General features: G+C 43.1%; 1 protein-coding gene across 7 annotated transcripts in view; it reads left to right on the top strand.

Annotated features, from left to right (window-relative positions):
• SERGEF (secretion regulating guanine nucleotide exchange factor) overlaps positions 1-25,556 on the top strand; it is a 217,328-nt gene that overhangs the window by 50,449 nt on the left and 141,323 nt on the right. Inside the window, exon 10 of one of the 7 annotated variants that reach the window (XM_057317089.1) lies at positions 7,891-8,104. The exons of the other annotated variants lie outside the window; for them this stretch is intronic. Within the exon in view, the coding sequence (XP_057173072.1) occupies positions 7,891-8,031 (141 nt within the window). The 3' untranslated portion in view covers positions 8,032-8,104. Of the gene's footprint in view, positions 1-7,890; positions 8,105-25,556 lie in introns of those variants that run through there. 7 annotated transcript variants of the gene reach the window in all.

The following is a 25,556-nucleotide window of genomic DNA, read 5'->3' as shown; positions in this document are numbered from 1 at the left end:
CCCCATGTACATATCAGGGCAGAGTGTGTGTGTGAATCACAACAGCTTCCCCAGCCCCAGGTGGGCTGTCGCCTACACATTTCCCATGGAACCTTGGCTCTAAACTCTGCCCAAAGGTGGAAGCCTGTGTTTCACAGTGGGGCAGAGGTGCTTGTGCTCACTTAGTGGGTATGTTGGGGCTCCCCAGGATTCAGAAGCAGCTAGAGCTGGGCACCTAATGTGTGCGTGGGACCATCAGAAGACCTGCTTGACCGAAGGCAGACAGCCTGTGAGGGGATGAGGTCCAGATTGAGAGTCAAAAGACCTGGCTTCTAGTTTTGCTTCTGCCCAAATTGAGTGAATTTGGGCAAGCCCCCTTTCCTCCTGTACCCTTAGTTCCCCTCAGATATAGGTGGGGGATATTAGGCCAGGTGATTCCTGATGATTCTTACAGATCTTAGAGTCCCTTCCATATCTGATTCTTATTTTATGGAAATGATCACTACTTAAAGTTATAATGACTCCTGCCCCTGGAGTCCCTCAGGGTCATAGTCAAGATCACTTGACCCCTAGCTGCTGGCTCAACTTTGGCAGACCTGGGCGTTTTAACTAAACCAGATGTTCCAGGCTTCAGTAGCACTTGAGCCTGGCTCTGCCTCTTTGCCTTGGCTCTGTTCTCTGCCCTTGTTCCTTATCCCCAGGGCCTCCTGCTCCAGTTTAGGTCATTGGGATTTAGTGTGATGTTGCTGCCTGGTCCCCCCAGGACTTGCCGTTCAGCTTTGATTGCTGTCCCTGTGGCTGTGACCTTATTGCCAGGGGCAGGCAGACCTCTGTGACAGTACTTCCTGGGTCCCCACTTGCCGCCCCCTCTGCTGGCTCTGCGTGTGTTGTCCCACCTTCCTGCTTTCCTTCGTTTACCTCCTTCTTGGCTTTGGGATCTCGCCTATTGCATAGTCAACCCAGTAAACATTGGTTGACACCTGCCACGTGCCTGCAGTGGCCACACAGTGGTGGTGGCGGGGGCGGGGGTGGATACAAGGATAAAGAATCCATGCCTGTGCCCTCAAAGAACTTCCGGGTTTGTAAATAAACCCTTACTGTACAGAGTGGATGTGCTATGAGAGGTGTGTACGGAAAGCCAAGAGAACAGGGAAGATGGAGAGATTTACACTGAAGACACCCATGAACAGAAATGTTGTTTGAACTGGGTTCTTAAAAATGAGGAGGAGTTTGGCAAAGGGAGAAGGACATTCCAGCAGAGGGGACAACATGAACGGAAGCTGTGAGTCTAGATCTGCGCTAGCTCCTCGGCTGCTCGGGATGCCTGCCCGTTCCAGGGGGCCAGCCTCGTTTTGTGGTCTCGCTGTCTGTCTGGCCTGTCCCATCCCTGCCATCCATCTTTCTGATAGGATTACTGTCTGAAGGAAAATAACCTCCATGTCCCTTATCTCATTTGCTCCCAGCATGATGCTGTGAAATAGGCCAGACTGGGAACGATTATCCTCCTTTTACAGTTGAGGAAACTGAGGCCCAGAGAGGCTAGCTAGGAATTAGGAGAGGGCCCAAGACAAACAGCCTGATTCCCAGGGTTTCAGAGGGCCTTGCTCTGGGCTCAGTCTGCAGCCATGGGCCTGAGTCATGTTCCTGGTTTAAATTCTGCCCACGTTTGGTTGAGGAGCACTGAATCCCAGTCCGGGAGCTCAGCGCACATATGCACGCGTGCACACACACACACACACACACACACACACACGGAGCCCTCAGAGCAGGAGCAGGAAACGTGGAAATAAACAAGAGTTGAACCAAGGATTGGGTATTGTTCAGCCCAAAAGCCATCAACCCTGACTTTACTGCAGGACTGAAAGTGTTTGTTGGAGGACCTACCTGTGCACTGGGTCTGGGTGAGATCTGTCAGAACGAGTGGGAAAGAAGCTATTTTTAGTCTGCAGAGTCACTCACTCGGCTGTGCTAACTGAGGTTTGAGCCAGTCCCCTACGCTTTCCACAGGGTTATTTCAGAAGGAGAAATACCACTCGAATGCTGTGTAAAACCCATTAACGAACCTGGAAGTTTCCAGGGCGGCTTTGTCCTGCAGCTCCCTCGGAAGGCTGCCCTTCCTGAATGACCTTCCTCCTTTCCTATATTTAATGCATTTCTAATTTTAAGTTTGTGTCAAGACTGTGGGACTTTGGTGCCCTAAATAACACAGAAATCTACCACCAGCAATCAGCTGAGTCCGGAGGGCTCTGACAGAATTGAACACAACCCGAAAAAGCATCCCCAGGTAGCTCTCCCGTAAGTCATCTCCAGCATCATTGCTGTTCTTAGAGGAGCAGGAGGTCTCTGAGACTGTGCAGCCCTGCGGCCCAGACCTTCCAGGTGCAGCAGGCTTTAGAGGCCTCCCCAGATGGGGGAGCAGTGTTCACCCAAAGCTGGTTTTGTTGGGAGGTGAGAACAGCCAGCACATCTGTGTGCAGCGGCCGACCCGACAGGAGGCATCATTGCACAAACAAACGTCAGAGCCACGGACTGGGTTTGTCCCTGAAACACTCAGGAGAGAGAGCGAGCCACCAGCCAGGGCTGTTTTGTTTGAAGGGATGGTAAAGGCTATGACACAGCAAGCACGTCTCTACTCTCTGCTGTTTTCTTATTTATTTGTATTTATCATCCCTTCACATGAAAATACCGGATCTGGGAGTGCAAGGGCCTTGTCTGCCTCCTTCAAAGCTGTGTTCCCAGGGCCTCGAGTAGCTCCCAGCACCTCGTGGGTGCTCAGTGGATGTTTGCTGACTGAATAAATGAAAACAGGACGAAAGAAAGGGTTTCAGAGATACATGACCTTCTTCAGGTCACCTGCACTCTCCCCCTGCGGTCTGCGCTTCCTAGACCCGGGCCAGTGCAGGAATAGGCATTTGCATGTTTCCAGGCGTTTGGGCATCACATGTCCTGCGGAGCCAGAGAACAGAGCGTCTGACCCTGTAATATGCTCGAACAACCCAGAAGTTTCTTACAGAATCTGTTGAGGATGAGGCTTATCGTCCTTTAGGGCTTCACAGTTTACCAAGCACTGCCACACATGTGTGTCTTCGGTTGTCCGTCTTTCACCTAGCAGATGCTTATGTGTGCCTGTCTGTCCAGGCATAGGCGGATGGGGGGAGCAGGGAAGGCTGGAAGAGTTCCTGTCTTAGGAGCTCGTGAGCTAGTGGCAGGGCTAACATCAGTTCATTACAGGACGAGCTGAGCGTGACAAAGACTGGAAGAGAGAGTCTGACAATGATCCCATCCCTACCCATGTCCTTGGGGACCTTTTCTGTCTTGCATTTTCAGCCCCTCTGGTTCTGTTGGATCCTGCAGGGCTGGGGTGGGGGGTGGTTGGGGTGGGAAGTGGTGACTGGAAAGGCTTCCTAAATTGGAAGCTTTGACATTAAATTATTTCTCAAGGGAGCTAATGCAAAATAACAGGGGAATCTTGGCAAGACCTTGCATTAGGAGGAAAGCAGAGGAAGAGCAGCCGGCTAGAGACTGTGTATTGACAGGAGAGGGAGAAAGCAAGCCAGGAACCGCGGTGTTCTCAGAAACTCAGGAAGTCTCAACAAGGAGGTCAGGGAGGTCGAGGCTGAGAAAAGACGGCTGCGAGGTTGTGGTGACACCTCTGAGAGGCTCGAGCTGGGACACGGGGAGTGAGGGGATGGTGAGAAATGCAGGCTGCCGGTGTGAACAACCCTGCCCGGATTCAGTGGCCAAAGGAGGATGAGAGAACAAGTTCAGCAACTGGGACGGAGCTTGGTTCAAGTTAGTTTTGTGAACTTGGGGAAACTGGAGTGTGTGAGAAGGCCGAAGGAAAGGATGAGAGAGAGAGTGAGTGAGCGAGCGAGCGAGCATGAGCTGTGAGCAACGATGCAGGAGGCAGGGGGCCTAGCTGGAGCAAGGCGCCCCAGGGAGATGAGAGGGGCTTGGAATCTCTGTGAAGGGGAGAGTTCTAACAAGACGCAAGGACACCTCCTCATAGCACAGGAGTCAAGAAAAAAGGGGACGTGTGAAGATGGAATTTTTGAGGTGGAGAACAGAAATGCTTTCATTGAAGTGTGTATATCTTTTGTCATCGTGTTACATGGTAGTTTTATTTATTTATTCGGTAAATGTTTACTGCACCCGAGTGTGGGACGTGCACAGCGCGGGTGCCAGGAATTCACAGAGCAAAGACAAAGTTGCTGCCCGGTAGCTGTCACATGGTATTTATTAGTGCCTCAGTAATTATTCATATGTCCATCTCTAAATCACACACTGAGTTCTTTGAGCACAGACACTATCTTATTTATCTGTGTGTGATGAGGGCCCAGCTTAGTCCACAGCAAGGGATTGGTGCGAATGTGCTGAGGAAAGGGCGAGATCCCCTGCTGGGTGGTTTCAGTCGTCCTGGTTGGACTGAAAGCCAGATTGTCTGCTGCCGCGATGAGGTTAATGTGGGGAGGGCTCCAGGCAGGGACGCGTTGGCTTTACTCTGTAGCGATTCCATCCGGCACAGTCTAGCAAATGCCTGGAAATGGCCCAAGAAAGACACCATTATTGGCTCTGACCCCTGAGTGGTGGGCAGGGCAGTGGTGGCTGCCCTCATTCCAGGGGCGAGGGAGCAGGTGTTCCAAGAGAAAGCTGTCATGAGCTCCAGGTCACGCAGCACATGGTGACACAGTGCCGGGGCTGGAACCCCGCGCTCGGAGCCCTCGTTCTCACTGCCAGCCCTGTCTGTACCCCAGCAGCTTCCTCTCAGGACAGTTCTGACGCCAGTGTGGCCCTGGGCTCTGGCTTTGGCTCTGGCTCTCACTAGGTGATAGTTGGGTCTGATGGAGACCCGGTGGCTCTCTCCAGACTTGCAGCCCGGGTCAGTGTCTTCTGAGAACAGCAGGAGGAAGAGGATAGCCTCAGCAAGGACCAGTACAGTGAAGTTAACCCACGACTGTGGGAAGCCATAGTGCTTGCTGGAGGGGGGAGGTCTGAGGGGCAGTCCTGAATGTGGAGTGAGACCTGGGTTGGAATTTCTGCTCTATCACCCACAATCCTTGTGACATTGGGTCAGTCAGACCTCTCCAAAGTGGGAGTAATAATACCTGCTTTATCTTGCCCACAAGATTATTGAAGTATGCAAATAAGATAGAGAAGGGTTTTTGTAGACTCTAAAGTGCTGTCCAAATGTTATTGGGTTCACGGCATATGAGGTGCTCTGTGCTTCGGATACGGGTTTTGTTCTAAGTATGGGTCGGAGCTGCTCTTCTCTCTTAATCACTCGAGATCTTAGGAGCGACACAGAACCGTGCTGGACCTTGTGATAAACACTTCTTAGAATCAGAACCAGTGAACATAGCAGAGGCCAGATGCTTGGTAATCCACGGCCAGCCTCCATGCAGGGCCACAGAGCGTGGATTCCTGTCGAGGTTAGCCATCAGTGTTGACAGCAAGGATGCTTCTGGCTTGCTTTCTCCCAGCTGCAGAGGAAATTCATCAGCACTGATTTAAAGTCCCAGTGACCTCACGTGTCACCACCGTGCTCTGCAGCATGACAACTGCCCCAGGCTGCACCCACGGTCACCCTGGAGCTGACCAGCTGTCTTTTGTTGCATTTGACCTTGAAAACTGGGCTGTCCCAGGGTGGAAGTAAACCACGCAGAGGTTTCGAGTGAAAACAGAAGCTAGTGAGGGTTTCAAGGAGGCTGTGGCGGTTTGAGAGAGGTGTGAGCTCTGTGAAGGCCGGTTGGCCGGGGGACTAAAACTGCCCCCATCTCTGCCGCCATCCCTCTAGCTTGGGCCCTATTATCTGCCACCTCATTTCAGTGGCCGTCTCTCAAGTGAGAACCTCTCGTCTCTAGTTTGGCTTCATCGCAGCTGCCCCCACCCAGCTGCCGGCACGATGTACTACTAAAATCTAAATCCGATTTTGTGATGCCCTTACATTTTGACTCTTAGAAAATACAGAAAAAAAAATTCATTCCCACAATAAACATTTATTGGAAACCTGCTATGTAGAAGAAAGTTACCCAAGCCTTTAGGATATAGAGGAGGATAAGGCCCAGCAGCCTCTGCCCTCAAGGGGAAGGAGAAACAGTCTGTAATCCCCACAGCCAGTGTGCAAAGAATGGGATTATTAGAGCGTATGTTCCAGGGTTGCTGTTGGCCTTGTTCACCACTCTATCCCCATCATCATGATTAGCGGCTGGCACATAGTAGGTGCTCAGCAAATAACTGACAGGGATGAAAGTGTGCCCTTACTTTTCAATGGCTTCCCATCGGGATGAAGTCCAAAATCTCCACCTTGACATAGGAAGCTCTTCTTGATCCTGCCCATCAGAATACCCAGCCTCACCTTCTAGCAGCCTCTCCCATGGTTTTCTGCACTTCATCTATACTGAACCAACGGAATTATCATGCTGTTTGATATGTCTGAGTCCTTGCACAGGCTGGTTCTTCTGCATCCGTTTGCCCTTGGCTGCTTGGACAATTGCTACTCATCCCCCAGTGGATAACAAGGGTGATATCTTACGTTCATCTTAGTATTCCTGCCATCCGGCCTGAAAATCTGCTCCTTTTTTCTTTCTAGATTGAGTTTTTCTTTGCTTGGTGTCATTACCCACTTTCCTTGGCTCTGTCAGGCTGCTGTCCCTGAAGCTCTTTTCCACCTTCCGTCTACCTTCCTTGTCTCTGAGCCCTCTTCAGATTCCAGATCTAGAGTTTGTTGGGTGCTGGCTGATGAACCCTGGCCTTCCTTTTGTCTTTCTTCAACATCTTCTCCCTCTCACACCAGCCCTGTCCAGATAGCTGGACCTCTCTGCCAGTTCCGCGTGTACACAGACTTCATACTAAGAGCAGGGCATGGATTTTGCCAGTCTCATTACCCAGGGACTAGACTCTGTGTCCTGGACCCTGATCACTGTCCGGGACCTTGTTCTGAATGGCTGATTCCTCACTGAAATGCCATGTGCTCGATTCGGAGGGTTGCTGCTGCTCGGAGCTTCCTGCTTGGAAGCCCTTTTTGGTATTGGCACTGGTCCAATGAGCTGTCTCTCTGCCAGGCCCCTTTGGGTACTTTATATTGGAAGGCTGTTTTAGGAGCCAGTCCTGTAGTCATCCCTCTTTCCAAAGGCTATTGCCATTGAGTTTCCAGCCTCTTCTTGGCATGTAATGTCTTGAGCCGCTGCCACCGAGGCCTTGCCTGGTAGGAACCCTTTATTTGAGGTAGATAAAGAGAAAACATTACTCTTGTCATTTCCAAGGAAGCAAAACGAGGCCATTCTGTTGGGATGTGACCCTCAGAACCCAGGACCCCCATTGGTGGAGGGACCACTGAATTATGACGAGAAGGGGAGAGTTAGTCTTGGTGTGATTACGTAACTCCCTTTTGTGATGCAGTGGCTCTCTCTGTGGGGGCACTGTCAGCGGTGGTGGGGACCTTCTGCACCTTCAGATGACTGTTTGGAAGGGAGCTCTTTTCCCTGAATGCGTGGTATCATCCAACACTGGGGGAGACTGGCTGTGGGTAGCAGAAATAGAAGAAATCAGATATCTTTGCAAAAGGAGCAGCTGCTATGACAATCAATTGTGAAGCTTTTGGCTTTTCAGAGAGGCCAGAAGTGGAAGGGGAAAGGGAAGCAGGAGGCAGAGTGGGAGCCTGCTTGCGGGCACTGGCAGGCTGTTTGTAGCTCCCGTGAGGACCTTGCCATGTGCCGCCTCAGGAGATCCAGCTGGCTGGGCACGGTGGCTCCCAGCTGCTGAACAAAATGTAGGTCGTTGTAGCCAGCACCCCCAGGATTGTGTGAGGAAAGTTCCTCACTCTAAAAAGGTAATTGAGTCATTCCAGAGGATCTTCTTTGTGGTTTTATTTCCACGTGGTTCCTTTTGAGTGCGATTTTTTTTTATTAATAGCCTGGAGCATGCATATCATTTGAAGACAGAGTATGTATCAAGGAACAACAAACAGAAGAGGAACTTGGAAGAATCAAGAGGCTTAATGTTGTGGTTTCGTTCTTGGACAATCTGCTTCACTTCTCTGAGCCTCAGATTTGACGTCTGTGTATTAATACTTATTTGGCCTACCTCTCCAAGTTGTTGTCAAAATGATGTTGTGAATGTAAAAGCATTTTATAAACTATGAAGCAATAAATGTAAGTTATGTTAGGAGATTTCTTTGTCATATCCACCCTTCTCTGGGTTTTCAGGAAACTTCAATTTCTTATAGCTCATTGGAAATTGTTAACTGTTATTGTAGGGCTGGCATTTGATGTGAATCATTTCCATGATTCTTGTGTTCCTCTTAAGCCATCAGTACTTGCTGAGTACCCAGGGTGCATTCAAGCTGTGAACTTGGACTATGACAATAGGGAGGACACAGAGTCCTAAAACTTTCTAAATGGGATGTGATTGATAGTATGAATCTCCTACAGGTCAGAGCTGAGGACCTGTGACCAGAGAGATCTAGAGGCAGTATCAGGGAAGAGTTGATGGCTGAGTCTCTTGAGTCTTTGGGGGATCTTCTTCGAGCAGATGACCTTTGAAGGCTGGGTCAGACTGAATTTGGTGGTTGAGAAGATTCTTTTTAGGTTCCTGAAGGGTCTCTGGGAAGAGGCTGGTTCTTTCTGAGGTGCTAACCCTGAGGATGGTATTGATAGGCTTGAATGCCCAGTTAAGAAAGACTTGATTGGGAACAGTAGGATTTTTTAGAAATAATAATGATAGCTCCTGTATGCTGATCGTTGACCGTGTACCATGTATGGTGCTTAGCACTGTATAAATATCACTTTGAATTTTTACCACATGCTGGTGAAGCATATACTGTTTTATTCCCATTTTGTAGATGAGGAAACTGAAACTTGGCGAAGTTTGTCTAAGGACACAGCTAGGAAATAAAGCTAACATGGTGGCTGTGTTGTGGTTAGAAGACATACAGGTGCCTGGATGGTGGTTTACTAGGCCGGAGGACAAAGAGGTGACTGTGAATGGTGTTCACCCCTCTCGTGCCAGAAGACGTAGAGCCTGTGACAGCTTATTCTGATCTCTTTGGGGCCGAGGCACAGGCTAGGAGAGGTGCGCAGAACCACTAAGTGGCTTTCCTTCCTCAGAAACTGCCACTTTAAAGCTGGGACAGTGAAGTGTGCCTTTGAAGTCCTTGTGGTCCCTTCTTGGGCTTCTGTTTTCATTCAGAGTGGCAGCAAGGATGAGCTTCAGAGTATCCCAACCCCAGCTCCCTCCTTACCTGCAAATCCAAATTGTACCACTTCACAAGGCTCAGATTAGAGTTTAAACAGTTGCATTTTTGGTGGACAATTCCAGTCACCATTTCAAATAGCATCTCCTGGAGGACAGATACTCTGTCTTGGTTGCAGCCGTATCATTCGTGCAGGGCATAGTGCCTGTCAGAAAGCACATGGCTAGGATTTGTTATGGAATTGAATGGAAACCTCTTCTCACTTAGAGTCTGAGTCACTTGTTGCTATTTGATTTTACTCTAATATCTGATCACCTCATGTGTGGTGGTCTTCCAGAGGAGAGCATATGGTGCTGCAGAGTGGGCCCGGTATTTTAGGATTGTTTTGGACCTCACACCATGCCGGGCAGGGGGCAAGGGGCTAGGGCACACAGGAGGGACCTGGAGAAGCCTTGGGGAGAGCTCCACCCACCCCGAAGGCAGCTTGGGGAGGCCTGTGGTGGGGTCGCTGTGTTGGTAGCTAACAGAGTTGTGATATATTACTTCTGGAGGGAGAAGAACAAAAACAGAATGCTGACTCCTCCAGTTGTCTCAGCATGAGGGTTATAGAAACATAAACATCTCCTTCCGTCTGTAGTGCTCCATCCCTCAGATGCCTTTTTAAAGGTAAGAACACAGAGGCATGCGAATGGTACATTTCCCTTTGCACCCCTCAAGGTGAAATTTCTGCTACTGCATGGGGACCCGCAGGAGCAGTTCTGTAGGTGCTGCTGTACAATGCATTTATCATTCTGCCCCCTGGCACATTTTGCCAAGCTGCATAATTTCCCCGTTCCTTCCTACACTCGCCAGCTCCATGACGATGATGCATCTGGTGGCCAAAGCCTCCTGATGAGCTCGTGGTATAGTGGAAAGAGCAGTGTATTAGCTAATGATGACAGCAGGTGGCATTCACCAAGTCCCGGTGGGGTGCCAGGGTTTCTGCCAAGCGCTTTCTAGACATCATCTCTTTAATCTTCATGACAACCCAGCAAAGTTGGGATTATTATTCCTCAGTTTGCAGATGATGAGAGTGAGGCTCGGGGGTGGTTACTTGTCCAAGGCTACATGGCTAATAACTGACAGATCCTACTGCAAAGCCTATGCTATGAAATACCAGGATTCCATGTTGAACTCTAATGTGAATTCACTGTGGCACCTGGGGCCAGAGACTCTGCTTCCCTGGGCTTCGGTTTCCTAATCTGTCTGATGAGAACCAGTTCCAAGGGTCTTCCAAAGCACTAAGCCCAGTACCATTCTGATTTGGTTAGAACTCTTACCTATCTGGATTTCTTTTAGCTTTTAGGATTTTTGTTTTGTTGTATAGTGGAAGGCTAGCTACTATGCAGTCATTCCTCAGCAACAACAGTAATACCAGGCAGTTAAGAGTATACATAGTGTAAAATGGTATGGGGTCAGTACTGTCCACTAAAACTTTCTGTTATAAGGAAAATGGTCTTTATAGGTCCAGTACAATAGCTGATAACCACATGTGGCTACTGAGCACTTGAAATGCGGCTAATGTGACAGAGGAACTGAATTTGCGTTTTATTTTATTTTAACTCAAACTTAAGTGGCCACATGTATAATAGCTACTGTATTGGACAGTACAGGTATAGATAGTATAATGGTATAAAACCAAATAGAGTATATAGATTCTTCCATTGCCATCTCCTGTATTCCAACTAAGGCTTTTGATTTCCATGGTTAATTTTTCTAGAGGTTTAATACCTGATATATTTTACATTTGTATTATGCTTTCAACTTTTAGCAATTCAAACATATAATATTGTATCATTTTTCTCCTGCCCATGAGACAAATAGAAAAGATGGATAGTGCTATGTGCATTTCTCAGAGTAGAAAACTGAGGCATAGAGCAGTTAAATATTGCTACTAGGAACTGAGTAAATACTTTCTGCATGCATAAGTGATATACCTAAAGCCATTTTTGGAATTGGAGCCCAGGACTGGAAACTTAGGTCTTTTGATTCCTGGCTAGAGTTTCCTTTATTTTTCCTATCACTGGTGTGCCAAGCATGGTGTTAGAGAGACTCTGCCCATTAAGGCAATTCTTTTAATGATAGGAGGGGGACTTTTTCTTTTCATTTGATACCTTTCTGTACTATTTGATTTTTTTAACTATAGGCATCACTTAATTATAATAATAAAATAAATTATAAAAATAAAATAAATATTTGGGAAAATTATATGAAATGCTATGAAGCTGCATTATGGAACTGTGCCTGTTTTGTAGATATGAGAGCTGTCATGCTAGTCAAACAAAGACAGGCATGTTTTTCACGTGGGATCTGTGTTCAGAAGAGGATTAAACTCCATCTTGATTCCGTTTCTGGTAATGGTGGAGTAGTTCTTTTGAACCAACCCTCCCACAGAAAACAACTGTAAACTCAGACAAAATATAAAAAAGAACTAGCTGAAGGAACTGGAAGGTGACCAAAAGCCCGCCCACTCTTCACAAATATCAAGGGCCTGAAGGCCAAGGAAAGATTGAGAAAGAGTTCCAGATTGAAAGGACTCTAAAGAGACAGGGCAACTAAATGCAATGTATGGATCCATTTGTTGTAAAGGACATTACAGCAACAATTGGTGAGACCTAAATGCAGTCTGAAGTTTTGTTGGTGGTTACATACCAGTTTTAACTTTTTAGTTTTGTGGCTGAATTGTCGCTCTGTAGAGAGTGTTGACGGTTTGGTTGACAAATACACTAATGTATTTTGGAGTGGTAGGGCATCAGTTTGCCAAATTCCTCAGAGGTAGTTCAGAAAAAAATGGAGAAAGAGAGGGAAGGTAATATAGAGCAAAGATGGTAAATGGTAATATTTAGTAATACGAGTAAAGGGTAAAAAGAAGTTCTTCATATAGTTCTTTTAACTTTTCTCTGAATTTATTTGAAAATGAAAAGATTTTTAAAAACTTCATAGTGAATGATAATAAAAATAGAACACATTAACATTTGTGGGTTGTAGCTAAAGCAGTGGTTTGAGGGAAGTTTATGTCTTTAAATGCGTATATTAGAAAAGAAGAAAGGACAAGATTCAGTGACTTAATGTTCCATCTTTAGAACTGAAAAGGAAAAGTAAATGCAAAATAGTAGAAAGAAGGAAATAATAAAGGTAAGGGCGGAAATGAATGAAATAGAAAACAGACAAAATTAGAGAAAAATAACAAAACTGAAAGCAATTCTTTGAAAATATCAACAAAATTGATGAAGACCTAGCTGGACCAATGAGAAAAAAGAGAAAGAGATCACAAAATACCAGTATCCAGTAATGAAAGCATATAAGTCACTACAGCTTCTACAGACATTAAAGGATACTAAAGGAATATTCTGAATTATATTGTGCCAATAAATTTGGCAAATCAGATAAAATGGATGAATTTTCTGGAAAAAAAAAAAACACTTACCAAAACTGACACAAGATGAAATAGAAAAGCTGAACAATTATGTATCTGTTAAAGAAATCAATTCATTATCAAAAACTTTCCCACAAAGAACCTTCTAGGCCTAGATGGCTTAGCTGGTAATTTTTATCAGATATTTAAGGGAAAAACACAATTTTTACACAAACTCGTTCACAAAATAGAGGAAGAGGAGTGAACACTTCCCAACTCATTTTGTGAAGTCAGCATAGTTCTGATACCACAACCCAACAAAGATATTACAAAAAAATTATAAACTAGAATCTCTCATAAACATAGACACAGAATCATTAACAAAATATTAGCAAATCAAATCTGGCAATATATAAAAAGGATAATTCATCCATGGCCAAGCTGTGTTATCCCAGGAATGAAAACTTGCTTTCACATTTGGGAAAAAAAAAAAAGAATATAATTCTCCATACTAACTAAATAAAGGAGCAAAACCATATAATCATTTTAATAGATGCAGGAAAAGCAGTGACAAAATTATAATGTGATATCACTGTATACCTCTTATGTATAAGACAAGACAATAAGACAAGAGATAACAAATGTTGACAAGGGTGTGGAGAAAAGGGAACACTTGCACATAATTAGTGGGAATGTAAATTGGTACATATATTATGGAAAACAGTATGAAGTTTCCTCAAAAACTTAAAAATTAAAATTAAAAATAGAACTACTGTATGATCCAGCAATCCCACTTCTGGGTGTATAGCCAAAGGAAATGAAATTAGTATCTTGAAGAGATATTAACACCTCCATGTTTATTGCAGCATTATTCATAATAGCTAAGATATGATGGATGAATGGATAAAGAAAATGTCTCTCTTTCACACACACACACACACACACACACACACACACACACAGAGGAATATTATCCATTCTTAAAAAAAGAGGAACCCCTGCCATTTGTGACAATATGGATGAACCTGGAGGACATTATGCTAAGTGAAATAAGCCAAACACAAAAGGCACATACTGCTTGATCTAACTTAAATGTGGAATCTAGAAAAGATGAACTTCTAAAAGCAGAGTAGAATGGTGGTTGTCATGTGGGGAAATAGGGAGTTGTTGGTCAAAGGGTATAAAAGGTTCAGTTATGTGGGATGAATGAGTTCTAGAGATTAATGTATAGTATGGTGACTGTAGTTAATAATACTGTATTATATGTTTAAAATTTGCTAAATGTGATCTCAAGTATTCTTTCCACATACAAAAATAGTAACTATGTGAGGTGAAGTGATGGATCTGTTACTTGGTTTGATTGTGGTAATCATTTCACAATATATGTCTATATCAAATAACTTTGTATATCTTTAATATTCATCTTAATATTTAATTTTAATTAATTTATATAAATATAATATAATTATTTATATTATATTTGTACTATATATAATATATAATATATTATTTTATTATAAAATATATTTATATCATATTTTAATTATATTATATAATTATTTAATTTATAATTAATATTTAATTAAATTTAATTAATTTAATATTCATCTTTAATATTCATCATTGTATATCTTTAATATTCATCAATTCTACCTCAGTAAGGCTGGAAAAAAATTTGACATCCATTTGTGATAAAAACTCTTGGCAAATTAGAAATAGAAGGGAACTAGGGCACCTGGGTGGCTCAGTTGGTTAAGTATCCAACTCTTGACCTCAGCTCAGGTTTTGATCTCGGGGTCATAGTTCAAAGGCGTGTTGGGCTCTACACTGGGTTTGGAGCCTACTTAAAGAAAAAAAAAGTGGATGGAAACTTCCACAATCTAATAAAGAATATTTATAAAATGCAAATATCATAATTAATGGTGAAAAATGGAAGGTATTTCTCCTAAGATCAGAATAAGGCAAGTGTGTTTTCTCTTACCTTTTTTGTTCAACATTATACTGGATGGGGGTTCTGATGAGTGCCATAAAGTAAGAAAAAGCAATAAAAGTCTTAGCCATCAGAAGAAAATAAGCAGGGGCACCTGCGTGGCTCAGTCAGTTAAGCATCTGCCTTCGGCTCAGGCCATGGGGCCTGGAGGCCTGGATGGGGCCTCATGTTGGGCTCCCTGCTCAGCGGGGAGCCTGCTTATCCTTCTCACCACCCTCTCCCCCGCTCATACTCTCTCACTCTCTCAAATAAATAAATAAAATCTTAAAAAAAGAAAAGAATAAGCAAATTGTTTTTATTCACAAATGGCATGATCATTGACATAGAAAATCTTAAGCAATCAATAAAGTAACTATTAGAACCAAGAAGTGATTTAACAGTACAAAGTCAACATTAAGAAATTGATTATATTTTTTATATAGCAGTAGCAAATAATTGGAAGGTCTTTAAAAAGCAGTTTTTGGGGTGCCTGGATGGCTCAGTCAGTTAAGCGTCCGATTCTTGATGTCCGCTCAGGTCTTGATCTTGGGGTCATGAGTTCAAGCCCTGCATTGGGCTCTACACTGGGTGCAGAGCCTACTTTTAAAAAATGAATAAAAATTAAAAATAATTTCTTTTAAAATTATATTACAAAGCATAAAATATTTAGATAATAAATTTAACCAAAAAATGTGGAAGATCTGTACATAAAAATTACAAAACATTGCTGTGAGAAGTTAAAGAAGACATAAATGGATGGAGAGATATATCACGTTCCTGGATTAAAAGACTCAATGTTATTGTCAGTTTTCCCCAAGTAGATTTGTAGATTTAAAGCAATCCCATTCAAAATCCCAGACGGCATTTTTAGGGATAGAGATCGACAACCTGACTCTAAGATGTATATGGAAATGTAAAGGATCTTGAATAGCCAAAGCAATCTTGAAAAGGAATAAAGTTGAAGGATTCACATTGCCTGACTTGAAGATTTGCTGTAAAACTATAATATGTCAGCAACAAAAATACAAATAACTTGATTAAAAAATAAGCAAAGGACTTGAATAGATATTTCTTTAAAGATGATGTACAGGGATCCTGGGTGGCTCAGTCATTAAGTGTCCAACTCTTGGTTTAGGCTTGGGTCATGGCCTCAGGGTCATGAGACTGAGCCCCGAGTCAGCGGGGAGTCTGCTTGAGATTCTCCACATCTCCCCATTCTCTCCCTCGCCCCCCATCACGCTCTCTCTTTCTCTCTCTCTCTAAAATAAATAAATAAATCTTAAAAATAATAAAGATGATATACAAATGGCCATGTAGCATATGAATACTCAACATCATGAAGCAGTATGGAAATGCAAATCAAAACCACAATTACATGGTGACAGATGCTAACTACATTTATTTTAGTGAGCATTGTGTAATTATTAGAATTCTCAAATGACTATATCATACATCTGAAACTAATATAACATTATATGTCAACCATACTTTAAAAAAAAAACCCACAATGAGATACCATCTTACACTCATTAGGATGGCTGCTATAACAAAAAACCCAAAAAACAGAAAGTAACAAGTGTTGTTCAGGGTGTAGAGAATTTGGAACCCTCGTGCACTGTTTGTGGAAGTGTAAAATGGTACAACTGCTGTGGAAAACAATCTGGTGGTTCCTCAAAATAGTAAATCCAGCAATTTTTCTTCTGGGTATGTATTCCAAAGAATTGAAAGCAGGATCTTAAAGAGTATTCGTAATAGCATTTCACAAGAGCCAAAAGGTGGAAGCAACCAAGTGTCCATCAACGGATGAACGGAAGAATAGACATTCAATGGAATATGATTGAGCCTTAAGAAGGAAGGAAATTCTGATACATGCTACAACATGGAAACCTTGAGGAGATTATGCTAGGTGATATAAGCCAATCATAAGAGGCAAATACTGGATGATTTCGCTTATTCAAGGTACCTAGACTAGTCAAAATCATAAAGACAGAAAGGAGCATCTTTGTTCATAGTGGTCCCAAACTGGGAACAGTTCAAGCATCCATCAACTGGAGAATGGATAAAGAAATGTAGTATAATCTACAGTTCAAAAGGAGAGAAATGATACAGCCAACAACATGGATGAAATCTCAAAAACATTATTGAGTGAAAGAACCCTTACACAAAAGAGTACACAGTGCATGATTCCATATATATGAAATTCTAACAGGCAATAATATTAGGTACACGTCATCTGTTTCATACATGGGGACACTGGCACTCAGAGAAGCTAAGCACCTGGTCTAAGGCTGCACAGCAGGTCAGTGGCAGAGCTGGATCTGCCACCCAGATGTCCTGACTCCCAGTGCTCTATGTTTTTCACTACCTGAGGCGGTCTTGTTAGCATTCTGGGATATTAGCACATTAACACATTGAGAGGAGTGCTGGGGGTGCAGGGTGGCTTGGGTTTCCTCTGACTGCTTTCTTTGGTCTGGAAAGTGCTCTTCCAACCACCCTGTTGAGCCTTCTGTCATGGCCTCCATTGATCTGATAGACCCCTTGCGCTCTTCCCTTCTTTGCTAGACTGGAAGAGGGAAGGAGCAGCCAGGCTGGAGAGTGTGCTATTATTAGAAAGGATTTTAAGGAGAGTGCACTGACTGGGTTATTAGAAAGGATTTTTCTGGGTCTCTTTCCTCTGCAGTTAACACCTTTAATTAAAAATAAAACAAGCAAATAACTGTGTTCCTCCTCCTTTCCAAATATTGCTGAGAGTCTTTGCGGTGTTGTTCTTGGTTGCATGTCCTGGTGATGTCTGAGCATTACGTGCAAATTGAGAAACGGACTGACAACACGTTATCGAAGAGGTTTTCTCAAGGGGAATGACCAAGTCTAGAATAGAACAGCCATCTGCTGCCAGATGGATAGGGCTCCACTGACTATGAATTTGACCTGGAGGCTGGCCTTTTCTGTGTGTTTGCACTTTGGGAATACCCATTGGGTCTTCGCTTCCTGCTGGCTCATTGGCGGCCTTCCCTGCCCTCCCCCCTCCCCCCACTTCAGGCTGCCTAGTCCCTCAGGAGTCCCTCAGGAGTCATGCTGCCTGTGATGCCTGCACACCTGGTGATCCAGAGGAAGCCAGCAGCACACTGTATTCATGCAGTGAGGGGGCACGTCAGCTTCTGTGCAGTGAAACGGCCAAATTAATTCACTGTTGTTTGCAGTCCTCCCAGCTGAGAAGACTCATGGCAGTTCACAGTGTTCTGGTGCAAGACGGGGTGCTGAAGAGAGGCAGATTTTTCTCTCCACATACAGATGCTCTTGCCTGATGCACCTTGATGGTTCATGACCTTGGAAGCCCACAGGCTGGGGAGGGAGGCGGAGACAGGTCGGTGGGTGGATAGAAATCAGAATAATAAAGTCCATCTTCCTTTTTAAGTTAGAAAGAAAAACTCTTCTGTTTCCTGCCTTGTCATCTAACTTGTTTATCTGCTTTTCTACTCTTTCTTTTTTCCTCTACCCTAATCTTCCTTTCTCTCTCTCTTGCTTCACCCCTCTATTCCTCCCACCCCCACCCCATCGTCCACTCTTTTATCATTTGTTTTCTGACACTAGGAAAAATAAGGAAAGGTAGGGAAAATACAGCACATCATCAAGCTCCTCCTGCCCTTTCCCCAGGTAACAGAGTCACCGTCTTAGCAGGAAGTCCGGAATGTAATATTTGCTCTTTCAGAGTTTATCACATTTTGCGCTGTCCCACACATTTCACGGTGATGAGAGCAAGGCTACAGCCAAGCCAGGGAGGACCAAGAAATCAAGGCAGAAGTGGATTACTACCTTTCCCTAACTCCTTCGTTTCATCAATTTAGCTTCCTCTAATTCTCTGAGCACTCCTTCCTGTCTTCTCTTATGAGCAGTATGGATGATTGAAGCTTTGCTCAAGCAGCTACTTATTATGAGTGTGCTGTGTGCACTTTCTTTTACGTGGTTCGCTGTCACCTGGCCTAAAGACGCAGGGGCTCTTCTGTCTCCTCAACCCCTCATTACTAGCACATCCTGTCTTTTCCTGCTTGTCCACTGTCAATTATTTCTGAGTCAAATATGAACTTCTTCTTCCCCCATGTTTTGGTCAATGACAACCTAAAATAATAACTAAAATCTCCTGTGATCCTCAGCAAAGAGACCTAGAAGAGGTGGCATTGTCGGGGATACCCCCTGATATAAGGGGTCTAGAGTCTCTGGAGAGCCAGCGATTCTGTAATGTAACACATTGAACTGGAAGTCAGGAGACCCAGGTTCTAGACCCAGTTTGTCAATAACTTGCTGCATGGCTTTGAATAAATCACTGTCCTTTGAGTCCAGGTTTTCCCTACGCTTTGGTGCTTTGTAGGGGTGTGGGTATAAGTTAAACTGCTTATACTGTATTGTGACCAAGCCAAACCCCTACTCAGGTATATTGTCTTTTAAAATGCTTGGTGGGCCAAACAAAAAATATCTGAGGGTTGTATTTGATACACTCACTTGGTCTTTCCTCTCCCATGGCATGCCTGGGACTATAGTTGCAGAGTGAAGCCTTGGGACTGGATCCCCAGGGACGTTATCATGAGCACTATATCCTGGAGCCAGTAGTAGAGGTCCCAGCAACGTGTTTGCTGACCAGAACGGCCTTTACCGCTTGGGGAGTTAGCTGGTAAGGGCACAGTTGCCATTGGCTGCTAGGGTTGGTCTTCTACAGGGTCTTTCTTGGCCACTGATTGCTTGCTTTATCCCTGAGCATTAGGGCACTAGGCAGAAAGGGTGGGACCAGCCCAGCCCAGCCCTGCCCTGCTAACAATGCAGGACACATTTTGTGAATGGAAGGATTTCACAGAGGGCTCTAGAATCCCAGGTTGCTAAAGCCTGACCTGATCAGGGGTCATGTGGTCGCACAATGAGTCCTCGCCCCACAGATTCCATTTTAGGGTCACCCTTACTGTTAGAAAGCTCATCCTTCATATTTGTTTTTATCACTACTCTGGGAGGTAGGTAGGACAAAGATTTTTAAATTTTAAATTTCTGGTTATAAAAACGGTGCATGCTCATTGTAGAATTAGAGAACATCAAAATCATCCATAGTTTTACAACCTAGAGAAAACCACTTATGACATTCTAAGGCATTTTCCGTCTTCTACACGTATTTTGTAAAATAATAATATTTTTTTATTATATTATGTTAGTCACCATACAGTACATCCCTAGTTTTTGATATAAAGTTCCATGATTCATTACTTGTGTATAACACGTATTTTTTTTAAAAAAGCAAGATATGTGTATTTTATGTTTGCTTTATATCCAGATTTTCCACCTGCAGTTATATTGGGAACAGTTCCTCTATGCTATTAAATATTCTTTAGAATAATTACTTAACATTAAAAAGTAATATTCCATTATTTGGATGTGGCACAGTTCATGTGCTTATTTATGGAAATTTAGGTCCAAATTTTTGCTCCTAAAAATTGTGCCATGATCAACATAATGACCTCAGAGATATTGAAGTTTTGGTTCCAGACCAATAAAGTGAGTCAAATGAATTTTTGGTTTCCCACTGCATATAAAAGTCATGCTTACACTACACTGTAGTCTGTTAAGTGTGCAATAGCATTATGTCTAAAAAAACCTGATGTATGTATCTTAATTAAAAAACACTTTTTTGCTAAAAAGTGCTAACCATCATCTGAGCTTTCAGTGAGTTCTAATGTTTTTGCTGGAGGGTCTTGCCTCAATGTTGGCGGCTGCTGACTGATCAGGGTGGTGGCTGCTGGAGGTTAGGGAGGCTGTGGCGATTTGTTAAGATACAAGAACAACGAAGTTTGCCACATTGATTGGCTCTTCCCTTTACAAACGATTTCTCTGTGGCATGTGATGCTGTGTGATAGCATTTCACCCATAGTAGAACTTCTTTCAAAATTGGAGTCACTCCTCTCCAGCCCTGCTGCTGTTTTGTCAACTAAGTTTATGTAACATTCTAAATCCTTTGTTGTCATTTCAGCGATCTTCACAGCATCTTCACCAAGACTAGATTCCATCTCAAGAAACCACTTTCTTCTCTCATCCCTGAGAAAAACTCCTCATCTATTCAGGTTTTATTATGAGATGGCAGCCATTGAGTCCTATCTTCAGGCTCCACTTCTAATTCTAGTTCCCTTGCTTTTTCCGCCACCCTGCTGTTACTTCCTCCACTGAAATCTTGAACCCCTCAAAATCCATGGGGGTTGGAATCAACTCCTTCCCATCTCCTGTTCATGTTGATATTTTGACTTCTTCCCATGAATCACAAATGTTCTTAATGGCATGTAGAATGGTGAATCCTTTCCAGTAGGTTTTCAATATACTTTACCCAGATTCATTGGAGGAATCACTGCCTATGGCAGCTCTAGCGTTAGGAATTATATTTCTCAAGCGATAAGACTTGAAAGTCAAAATTACTCCTTGATCCATGGGCTGCAGAATGGATGTTGTCAGCAGGCATGAAAACAGCATTCATCTCCATCGGAGCTCTTGGGTGACCAGGTGCATTGTCAATGAGGAGTAACGTTTTCAAAGGAATCTTTTTTTTTTTTTTTTTTTTTTTTTGTGAGCAGTAGGTCTCAAGAGTGGGCTTGCGATATTCAGTAAACCAGTTTGTAAACAGATGTGCTGTCATGTAAGCTTTGTTGTTCTATTTACGAAGCATAGGCAGAGTAGATTTAGCATAATTCTTAAAGGTCACAGGATTTGGGGGATGGTAAATGAGCATTGGCTTCAACTGAAAGTCGCCAGCTGTATTTTCCCCGAACAAGAGAGTCAGCCTGTCCTTTTAAAGCTTTGAAGCCTGGCCTTGACTTCTCTCTAACTATGAAAGTCCTAGATGACATCTTCTCCCAATAGAAGCCTGTTTCACCTACACTGAAGATCTGTTGTTGAGTGCAGCAGCTCCATTAGGGTTATCCTAGCTCGATCTTCTGGATAACTTGCCGTGGCTTCTACATCAGCACTCGCTTGCACTTTGATGTTACGGAGATGGCTTCCTTCCTCAAACCTCATGAACCAGCCTCTGCTGCTTTCAGACTTCTTCGGCAGCTTCTTCACCTCTCTCAGCCTTCATAGAATTGAAGAGAGTTAGGACCTTGCTCTGGATTAGCCTTTGGCTTAAGGGAGTGTTGCCTTGGGGCCTTGGGTTTAATTTTCTGTCCAGACCACTAAAACTTTCTCCCTATCTGCAGTAAGGCCATTTCACTTTCTTACAGTTTGTGTTCACTGGAGTAGCACTCAGAATTTCCTTCAAGAACTTTTCCTCTGCATTCACAACTTGGCTAACTGGCGCAGGAGGCTTAGCTTTCAGCCCATCTCGGCTTTCGACATGCCTTCCTCACTAAGCTTAATCATTTCTAGTTTCTGATTTAAAGTGAGAGGTATGTGACTCTTCCTTTCACTGGAACAGTTAGAGGCCGTTTTAGGGTTCTTCATTGGCCTCATTTCAATATTTTTGTGTCTCAAGGAATAGGGAGACCCAAGGAGAGGAAGAGAGATGGGGGAACAGCTGGTTCATGAAACAGTCAGAATACACATTTATTAAGTTCACTTTATTATATAGGTGCAGTTTGTAGCATCCCCAAACAATTACAATAGTAACATTAAAGATGGCTGATCACAGATCATCATAACAAATATAATAATAATGAAAAAGTTTGAAATGTTGTGAGAATTACCAAAATGTGACACAGAGACACAAAGTGAGCAAATGCTGTTGGAAGGGTTGCGTTAATAGATTGGCTCAAAGCAGGATTGCCACAAACCTTCAATTTGTAAAACATGCAGTATCTGCAAAATGCAATAAAGAGAAGCATGAGAAAACGAGGTATAGCTGTACCTGAATTTTTGGTCACATCTCTGATTATTTTCTCAGGAAGGATTTCTAGAAATAAGATTCCTGGATCAAGGGATATAGACTTTTTAATAGCTCTTGACACATATTCAGTATGGCAAGAATTATTAAAGTTTGCATTTTAGTCCTTAATCCCTATGCTGAGCTATAGTGACAGACGCCTAAGTGTCTGAAGTGTCTCATTTGAAAATTGCCTATACCCCTCAAATGGAGAAGGGATTTTTGGGGTACCTGGCTGGCTAAGTTGGAGGAACGTGTGACTCTTGATATTGGGGTTATGATTTCGAGCCCCATGTTGGGTGTAGAGATTACTAAATAAAAAAATAAAAATAAAAATAAAAATCTTTAGGGGCGGAGCACCTGGGTGGCTCATTCGGTTGTGACCTGCCTTCGGCTCAGGTCCTGGGATCGAGTCCTGCATCGGACTCTCTGCTTAGTGGGGAGCCTGCTTCTCCCTCTCCCTCTGCCTGCCACTCTGCCTACTTGTGCTCTCTGTCTCTCTCTGTCAAATAAATAAATAAAATCTTAAAAAAAAAATCTTTAGGGGCACTTGGGTGGCTCAGTCAGTTAAGCGTCTGACTCTTGATCTCAGCTCAGGTCTTGATCTCAGGGTCGTGAGTTCAAGCCCCATGTTGGGCTCCATGCTGAGTGTGGAGCCTACAGATAGGTAGGTAGGTAGGTAGGTAGATATAGATAGATAGATAGATAGATAGATAGATAGATAGATAGATAGATAGATAGAATCTTTAAAATGCTCTTGTTGGGGGCACCTGGGTGACTCAGTTCGTTAAGCGTCTGCCTTTGGCTCAGGTCATGATCCTGGGGTCCTGGGATTGAGCCCTGCGTCGGGCTCCCTGCTCCATGGGGAGCCTGCTTCTCCCTCTGTCCCTCCTCCTACTTGTGCTCTCTCTCTCTCTCTCAAATAAATAAATAAAATCTTAAAAAAATATGAAATGCTCTTGTCATCCTCAACCCTATTAAATGGCATCCCTAAATCTGGGGGTCTGTCTTGTGTGAGGGGTCTTGTTGGTTTCCTTGGCCACAGCCACACCAGGACCAGAATGTAGGCTCTGGAGGTCAGGAGGCTTCCTATTACCTTGCATTGACTAAGGGGCCATTCTTCTTTATTATAACTTGGAAAAAAATGCTGTCCTGTTACTTGTCAGATGAGAAATGCATGTGAAAACACATTGACAACTGTGAAGAACTATAAATGTAATGTTATTATTAGGGTTACTTTGGATTGGAATAATAATGCTGATATGACTACTAAGATATTATATAATGCTTTTGGCACATTAGAGGGTGTTGATATTTGAATGATGGCATGGAATTTCGGAGAATATTTACCCTGGCCCCCTTATTTTACAGATAAGGAAACTGAGGCTCAGAGAACTTAATTATCCTATCCAGTGTCACATTGCAGAATAAGCCTGGCAGCCAGGTCTCTTCACTTCTCTCTCTCTCTCTCTCTCTTTTTTTTTTTTTTTGTCACATTTGTGGACTTCTAGAGCCACGTACAACAATGAATATCTTGCTCATGTGTGCTTCTAGGGTACTGTTTAACACTTTTTAAAAATTGAGTTGTAATTGACATGCATTATATTAGTTTCAGGTGTACAACATAATGATTTGAATTTGTGTGTGTTGTGAAATGATCACTATAGTAAGTCTAGTTAACATCTGTCACCATACATGGTTACAGAATTCTTTTTCTTGTGATGAGAACTTTTAAGATTTACTCTCTTAGCAACTTTCAAATATGCAATATAGTATTATTAACTATAGTCACCATGCTGTACGTTACATCCCTGTGACTTATTTATTTTATAACTGGAAGTTTGTACCTTTTGATTCCCTTCACTGGTTTTGCCCACCCCCACTCCCTGCCTCTGGTGACCACCAGTCTGATCTCTGTAGCTATAAGCTTGTTTTGTTTTGTTTTGTTTGTTTTTTTAAACATATAAGTGAGATCATACAGTATTTGCCTTTGTCTTACTTATTTCACCTAGCGTAATGCTCTCAAGGTCCATCTATATTGTTGAAAATGGCAAGATTTCTTTCTTTTTCATGTCTGAATAATATTCCATTGTGCTTATGTATGTATAATATGCACATATATTTGTATACAGTGTGTGTGTGTGTGTCTGTGTGTGTGTGTGTGTGTGTTTATATCACATCTTTATTCATCCATTGATGGACACTTAGGTTGTTTCCATATCTTGACTATTGTAAATAATGCTGCAATGAACATGGGGACAGATTTATCTTTTTGAGTTAGTGTGTTTATTTACTTCAGATAGATACCCAGAAGTGGAATTATCAGATCAGAGGATAATTCTATTTTTATTTTTTTGAGGAACTGCCATACTGTTTTCCATACTAGCTTCTCCAGTTTGCATTTCCATCAACAGTGCACAAGGGCTCCCTTTTCTCCACATTCTCACCAATACTTGTTATTTCTTGACTTTTTGATACTAGCCATTCTGACTGGTGTGAGGTGATAGCTCATTGCGGGTTTGATTTGCATTTCTCTTATGGTTAGTGATGCTGAGCATCTTTTCATGTACTGGTTGGCCATTTGTATGCCTTCTTTAGAAACATGTCTATTCAGATGGTCTGCCAACTTTTATTTTTTTAAAAGATTCATTAATTGTCAAGAGCGAGTACACACGACTGAAGGAGAGAATCCCAAGCAGCTCCCTACTGAGAGCCAGCTCCCCCCATGGGGCTTGATGTCATGACCCATGAGATCATAACCTGAGCTGAAACCAAGAGTCAGACACTTTAACCAACTGAGCCAGCCAGGCTCCCCCTCTGCCAACTTTTAAATTGGATGGTTTGTTTGATTATTAAATTGTATGGTTTTAATATATTTTGGATATTAACCCTTTATCAAATATATGGTTTGCAAATATTTTCTCCCATTTGGTAGGTTGACTTTTTATTTTGTTGATGATTTCCTTTGCTGTGCTGAAGCTTTTCACTTTGTTGTCAATCCACTTTTTAATTTTTGCTTTTGTTGCTTTTGCTTTTGGAGTCAAATAAAAAAGAAAAACAAAACAAAACCAAAAAAACCCCAAAACATCACCAAGGTTGACATCAAGGAGCTTACTGCTTATGTTTTCTTCTAGGAGTTTTATGT

The sequence above is a fragment of the Ursus arctos genome, unplaced genomic scaffold, assembly GCF_023065955.2.
Source record: "Ursus arctos isolate Adak ecotype North America unplaced genomic scaffold, UrsArc2.0 scaffold_23, whole genome shotgun sequence".
NCBI lineage: Eukaryota > Metazoa > Chordata > Mammalia > Carnivora > Ursidae > Ursus > Ursus arctos.
This window is presented reverse-complemented; position numbering and strand designations above follow the sequence as displayed.